The sequence below is a fragment of the Dryobates pubescens genome, chromosome 20, assembly GCF_014839835.1.
Source record: "Dryobates pubescens isolate bDryPub1 chromosome 20, bDryPub1.pri, whole genome shotgun sequence".
Classification (NCBI taxonomy): domain Eukaryota; kingdom Metazoa; phylum Chordata; class Aves; order Piciformes; family Picidae; genus Dryobates; species Dryobates pubescens.
Window position 1 is genome coordinate 20,178,370 of NC_071631.1, and position 6,984 is coordinate 20,185,353.

General features: G+C 55.9%; 1 protein-coding gene across 1 annotated transcript in view; it reads left to right on the forward strand.

Annotated features, from left to right (window-relative positions):
* The window catches only part of PIK3R5 (phosphoinositide-3-kinase regulatory subunit 5), an 80,196-nt gene extending 73,501 nt beyond the window's left edge, over window positions 1-6,695 (forward strand). Inside the window, exons 14-19 of the mRNA XM_054170608.1 lie at window positions 953-1,046; window positions 1,721-1,797; window positions 3,283-3,376; window positions 5,272-5,354; window positions 5,572-5,684; window positions 6,252-6,695. Of these exons, the coding sequence (XP_054026583.1) occupies window positions 953-1,046; window positions 1,721-1,797; window positions 3,283-3,376; window positions 5,272-5,354; window positions 5,572-5,684; window positions 6,252-6,393 (603 nt within the window). The 3' untranslated portion in view covers window positions 6,394-6,695. The remainder of the gene's footprint in view (window positions 1-952; window positions 1,047-1,720; window positions 1,798-3,282; window positions 3,377-5,271; window positions 5,355-5,571; window positions 5,685-6,251) is intronic.
* Window positions 6,696-6,984: the final 289 nt, after the last annotated feature.

The following is a 6,984-nucleotide window of genomic DNA, read 5'->3' on the forward strand; positions in this document are numbered from 1 at the left end:
CTGCACTTTGGCCACAACAACCCCATGCAGAACTACAGGCTGGGGTCAGAGTGGCTGAGAGTAGCCAGGCAGAAAGGGGCCTGGAGGTACTGGTTGTTAGTAGGCTGCACATCAGCCAGCAGTGTGCCCAGGTGGCCAAGAAGGCCAAGGGCATCCTGGCCTGCAGCAGGAATAGTGTGGCCAGCAGGAGCAGGGAGGTCATTGTGCCCTGTGCTCAGCACTGGTTAGGCCACACCTTGAGTCCTGTGTCCAGTTCTGGGCTCCTCAGTTTAAGAAGGACATTGAGAGACTTGAAGGTGTTCAGAGAAGGGCAACAAGGCTGGGGAGAGGCCTTGAGCACAGCCCTGTGAGGAGAGGCTGAGGGAGCTGGGGTTGTTAGCCTGGAGAAGAGGAGGCTCAGGGGAGACCTTCTTGCTCTCTCCAACTCCCTGAAGGGAGGTTGTAGCCAGGTGAGGGTTGGTCTCTTCTCTCAGGCAAGCAGCACCAGAACAAGAGGACACAGTCTCAAGCTGTGCCAGGGGAGGTTTAGGCTGGAGGTGAGGAGAAAGTTCTTCCCAGAGAGAGCTGTTAGCCATTGGGATGTGCTGCCCAGGGAGGTGGTGGAGTCCCCATCCCTGGAGGTGTTCAAGTGGGGACTGGATGTGGCACTTGGTGCCATGGTTTAGTTAGTCCTGAGGTGTTGGGTGACAGGTTGGACTTGATGATCCCTGAGGTCTTTTCCAACCTTATTGATTCTATGATTCTATGATTTGTGTTGTCCAAAGCAATGCCCAGACCTTGCTGTTAGACTCATCATGAGATTCATTTCATGTGATGAGGGTTGGAAGGACCTCTGGGGATCATCCAGTCCAGCCCCACTGCCTAAAGCAGGGTGACCCAGAGCAGGTTGCACAGGAACATGTCCAGGCAGAGTCTCCTCACCACTGTGTCTTCACTCTTCTTCCCCTGGCAGCTCACCTTCATTGGGGGAGAAAAGATGACTGAAGTCTTCATCCATTCCCTGGAGCTGGGCCACTCTGCTGCCACTCGAGCCATCAAGGCATCAGGTCTGTAGCTGCTCCTGCACCCACAGCCTTGGGGGGTTGTGGAGGGGGAGGTCTGCAAACTGCTGGCCATGGAGATCATAGAATCACAGAATGGTTTGGTTGGAAGGCACTTCTAAAGGCCATCTAGTCCCAGGGGGGCTGTGGATGCCCCATCCCTGGAGGTGTTCGAGGCCAGGTTGGATGAGGCCTGGAGCAGCCTGGGCTGGTGCGAGGTGCCCAGGGCAGAAGGGTTGGAGCTAGATCTTGAAGGTCTCTTCCAACCCAAAGCATTCCATGATTCTGAGATTTCAAGGCTGATTTGGTGTGGGTCTGAATGTGGCTGGCAGAGCATGAGCTGTGCTTGGAGAGCAGCCTTTGGGTGCTCTGTGTGTCCCCTGGGGCACCGACCCCTCTGCACCAGCACAGCCAGCACTGCTTTCAGTCCCTCAGGGCTGCTTCTTGGGCTTTGTGTTGGGCTTTGGGATGCCTGAGCTGCATTGATCATGTTCAGGCAGCTTTTGAAAGTCACCTTTTTCTTTTCCCCTCTGTATTTTGTGCTCCACAGCTGTGTTCACCAAACCAGCTTTTCTCCTCCTGCCTCTCTGTAGGTGCTGAGCCTGCTGCTGGGTCAGGAGCCAGCAGGAGCAAGGGGATGAACAGAGCTCTGTGTCACCTTTGCTCCTTGTTTTATGCAGGTCCAGGCAGCAAGAGGCTGGGCATAGATGGGGACAGAGAAGCAATCCCACTCACACTACAGATTGCCTACAGCAAGGTGAGCATACAGGACTGGCACATAGAGAAAGGGAGCAGAAAACCTCTTCATCCTGGCCTGCATCAGGAAGAGTGTGGCCAGCAGGAGCAGGGAGGTCATTCTGCCCTGTGCTCAGCACTGCTCAGGCCACACCTGGAGTCCTGTGTCCAGTTCTGGGCTCCTCAGCTTAGGAAAGATGTTGAGCTGCTGGAAGGTGTCCAGAGAAGGGCAACAAAGCTGGGGAGGGGTCTGGAGCACAGCCCTGGGAGGAGAGGCTGAGGGAGCTGGGGTTGCTTAGCCTGGAGAGGGGGAGGCTCAGGGGAGACCTTCTTGCTCTCTGCAACTACCTGAAGGGAGGTTGTAGGCAGGCAGAGGTTGGTCTCTTCTCCCAGGCAGCCAGCAGCAGAACAAGAGGACACAGTCTCAAGCTGCACCAGGAGAGGTTTAGGCTGGATGGTAGGAAGAAGTTCTCCCCAAAAAGAGAGATTGGCCCTTGGGATGTGCTGCCCAGGGAGGTGGTGGAGTCCCCATCCCTGGAGGTGTTTAAGAGCCTGGCTGAGGCACTTGGTGCCATGGTTTAGTTGATCAGATGGTGCTGGGTGATAGGTTGGAATTGATGATCTCTGAGGTCTCTTTCAACCTGGTTAATCCTATTCCTATTCCTATTCCTATTCCTATTCCTATTCCTATTCCTATTCCTATTCCTTTCTATTCTATTCTATTCTGTGCTGGGCAAACAAGGTCTTAACTGGGGGCTGAGAGGGGCAAATGCTGAGGAGCTGAGGAGCCCAAAGGCAAGCCCAGAAAATCCAGATTGGTGGGAGGTTTGAATTGGAGAGGAGGAAAAATGTCTTTGCTGCAGGAGTGGTCAGGGATTGGCAGAGGCTGCCCAGGGAGGTGGTGGAGTCCCCAGCCCTGGAGGTGATCAAGAACCCTGTGGCCATGGCACTTGGGGCCAGGGTTTAGTGGCCATGGTGGGGTTGGGTTTAAGGTTTGACTCAATGATCTTAGAGGGCTTTTCCAACCCTACAAAGTTCTATGATTCTGTGAATGCCCATCCCTGGAGGTGCTTAAAAGAGGCAGAGATGTGGTGCTGAGGGACATGGATTAGCAGCAGGCTTGGTTGGACTCAGTGACCTTCAAGGGCTTTTCCAGCCGAAACATTGCTGGGGTGCTGAGCTCAAGCTCAGCTTGGGTGGCTTTCCACTCCTCTTCAGCCCAGTAAAACAGGCAACATGCAGCCTGGGCTTGCAGCAGGGGAGGTTTAGGTTGGACATGAGGAACAATTACTTCCCCAGAATGGTTGTCAAGCCCTGGAAGAGGCTGCCCAGGGCAGTGGTGGAGTCCCCAGCCCTGGAGGGGTTTCAAAGCTGTGTCAGTGTGGTGCTGAGGGCCGTGGGTTGGTGGTGCCCTGGCAGTGCTGGGTTCCTGGATGGACTGGATGATTTGGTCTGCTCCTGCCTGAATGATTCTTTCATTTCCTTCTGTTTTGGTTGGTCTTTGCAGACAGCTGTCAGTGGAAGAAGTCACTGGAATGATGTGGAGAAGGTCTGCACCTCTGTGAACCTGAGCAAAGCCTGCAAGAAGTATGAAGAGCTAGGTGGGTACAGCTGGTCCCTGGGGCTCTGCTCAGGGAGCAATGGGAGGGAGTGGTGGAGTGAAAGGACAATGTGCATCTTGTGGTCAGTTTTGGCCACCTCAGTACCAGAGAGATGTGGAGGTGCTGGAGCCAGGGCAGAGCAGGGCAAGGAAGCTGGGAAGGGCCTGGAGAATAAATCTGATGGAGAGCAACTGAAGGAGCTGGGGATGGTTAGTGTGAAACAGAGGAGGCTGAGGGGAGACCTCCTGGCTGTCTACAGATACCTGAAAGGAGGTTGTGGAGAGGTTGGTGCTGGTCTCTTCTCACAGGTAGTGATAGATCAAGAGGGAATGGCCTGAAGCTGCCACTGGGGAGGTTGAGACTGGGCAGTAGGAAACATTTTTTCCCATCAAGAGTGGTCAGGGGTTGGAATGTGCTGCCCAGGGAGGTGGTGGAGTCCCCAAGCCTGGAGGTGTTTGAAGGTGGTTTGGATGTGGTGCTTGGGGCTGTGGTTTAGGGGTGACCCTTGCAGAGTAGGGCTCTGGGTTGGACTTGGTGACCCTGAGGGTCTCTTCCAACCTGAATGTTTCTGTGAGTCTGTGATCTTCTAGCTGGAGCACAGGATGGATCTGTGAGTGTAGGAGATACATGGAAGGTGTCTGCTGCCCCCTGGGGCTTACTGAAGTCCTTAGCTGTCCTTAGCACCACGTCAGGGACAAAGGGTATTGGATGTCCCTCTCTCTTGAAGCTTCCAGCCAGGAAAATGGGATGTCCATTAGGGATGGGGCTGGGATGGATTCAAGCAGCAGGATGACCACTGGAGACTGGTTCTTTCCAGAGCAGTTGTTGAATAAGGAGAAGGAGAGGCAGGTAAAGCTGGTGGTAAACAAAGCAGGAGCAGAGGAGAAGGGAGGCTTGTCCTGCTGTCCACAGCAGCTGTGCCTTGCAGCCAGCTTTCAGCAGCCTGGTGGCTTCCTTCCTGCAGCTCCAGGATCATAGGGTCATAGAATTGTCAGGGTTGGAAGGGACCTCCAGGACCATCCAGTTCCAACCCCCCTGCCATGGGCAGGGACACCTCACACTGCAGCAGGTTGCTCACAGCCACCTCCAGCCTGGCTGCAAACACCTCCAGGCAGGAGGCTTCCACCACCTCCCTGGGCAACCTGTGCCAGGCTCTCACCACCCTCCTGGGCAACAACTTCTTCCTCACATCCAATCTCAATCTCCCCATTTCTAGCTCTGCTCCATCCCCCCCAGTCCTATCCCTCCCTGACACCCTCCAAAGTCCCTCCCCAGCTTTCTTGGAGCCCCCTTCAGCTAAGCTAGTTTCAGGATCCCCACTCGTGCTGCCAGCACTGTGGATGTGCTTCAGGGGTGTCCTCAGCTCCACAATGGAAAGAAACTTCTTCAAGGATCTCCTTCCTTCCCAGCCCAGCCCAGCCCAGCCCAGCCCAGCCCAGCCCTCCCTTGGTTGTCTCCTTTGGGTTCCACGTTCAGCAGTTTGACCACAGGATGTCACTGTGACTCCAGGCATGAAACAACATCTCGAGGGGGGACTGCAGGAAAGGCACTGCTGGAAGGGCTGGAATTTCCTCATGATGATAGAGCAAAGTGGTTTTTGCTCCTGTTTAGATCCTAAAAGCACTGAAATGTCCTTTGCTGCTGCTTCTCCTCTGTGTCTCTGCTTTCTTTCCACATGAGGGAAGGGCAGCTGGAGCTGCTCTGCATTTCCTCCAGCAGTGGGATCCTGCTGAGAGCCACTGGCTTTGGGATGTTTTGGGGGCTGGAGAGGACCACTTGGGCTCCCAGCAAGTGGTGCAGAAGCCTCACAGAACGGGTGTGGGTTGGAAGGTACCCCTGGAGATGATGTGGTGGTAGATGTGAGCCCCGGTGCCAGCAGTTTTCTCCTGTTGCAGCCTCCAAGACAGAGTGTCTCAACCTGACCATCACAGAGGTGGTCAAGAGGCAGAACTCCAAATCCAAGAAGAGTTTCAATCAGGTAACTCAGCTCCTGGGGCTCTGCCATTTGGTGGCAGGAGGTCAGCCCAGCTCAGCTGGGCAGGAAGCAGAGCAGGAGAGGGCAACTCCTTGGGGGATCTCTTTGCCGTTGGGCCCCCAGGCCTGCCTTGGGAGCGCTCAGCTCTCCTGCTCCCCTTCTCCCCCAGGGAAAGGCAGGGAGCCCCAGCAGCTCCCTCACTCAGGCTCCTCTCTATCAGCAGATCAGTGTGTCCCAGATAAAAGTAGACAAGGTGCAGATCATTGGTGTCCAGTCCTCCTTCGCCGTGTGCCTGGACCAGGACGAGCAGAAGATCCTGCAGAGTGTCACCAGGTAGGAACTGCAGTGGGGAGAGCCTGAGGCAGCTGAGGGCTCTGCAGCTTGCAGAGGAGGAGCCTGAGAGGTGACCTCAGTCATGCTGATGAAGATGTGCAGTGCCCAGAGGCTGGAGCCAGGCTGGGCTGGGGGATGCCCAATGCCAGCACAAGGGGCAGTGGTGGAAGCTGAGGCAGAGGAAGTGCCATGGACACAGGAGGAATTATTTCCCTGGGAGGCTGACAGAGCCCTGGAGCAGGCTGCCCAGGGGGGTTGTGAAGTCTCCCTCTCTGGAGATACTCAAACCCCACCTGGATGTGTTCCTGTGTGACCTGCTCTAAGTGACCCTGCTCTGGCAGGGGGGGTTGGACTGGATGAGCTCTTGAGGTCTCTTCCAGCCCCTAACATTCTGTGTGATTCTTGTGCTCTGGGTCCCAGTTGGAGCCAGCTTCAAGACCTGAGCCCTCAGCTCTCACACTCCAGTCCTGTTGAAGACAGCACTGATTCCTGCCTGGCTGCACCTGAGGACCAGGGGGTCTCAGCCCCACACCCTGCTTATATCAGTTTCTTTTTGTTCCCCTGCAGGTGTGAGGTCTCTGTGTGCTGCAGACCCCAGGACAGCGATCTCTTGGAACTGAGAGGGTCCTCTTTGCCTCCCCAGGACCCCTCTGAGTTTGATTCTCTCCAGTGTTTGCCCATTGCTACCTTCAGTGGAGCACTGCCATAGAAGAGCCCTGTGTCCTTTCAGACCAGGCTCATCCAACAGCAGCCCAGGCTCAGGCAGAGGAACCTGGCTCTCCTCCTTTGGCCTGGAGTCCATGACCTCCTGCAGCCAAAGCCTTAGCCTGGTGACCAAGCTGCTCCTGGTCTGGGCTTAGCCCACGCTTGGGGGATAGGGACATCTGTGTCGTGCTCTGGTGCCTCTCAGGGTTTCCTTCCTCAGAAATGGGAGGGAAGTGGTTTCCTTGAGATCTCCACCTGGCTGAGCAGACTGCCAACAGCTGGATGGAGAGGGCCAGGTGAGGGCAGTGCTGCTTCCCTGCCAGCAGTGGTGGTGCTGTGGCCGTGTGTGACAGCCGTGGCACGGCCAGTGGGACCTGGGGGGAGTTGGTGGGGGGCAGCTTGGCCTGGGCTGAGTGGTGGTAGGTGGCCTTCAGTGCCTGTGGATTTGCAGAGCACCCCAGCCATGCCCTGGTGGTATTTCACCCATCATGGGGCAAGGATGCTCAGGACAGTTCTCAGGGGATGGGGACAGGCTTTCTGGAGGGCTCCTTTAGGTTGGGTGTCTTGCAGAGCAGCAGTGCAGAGCAGAGCAGCC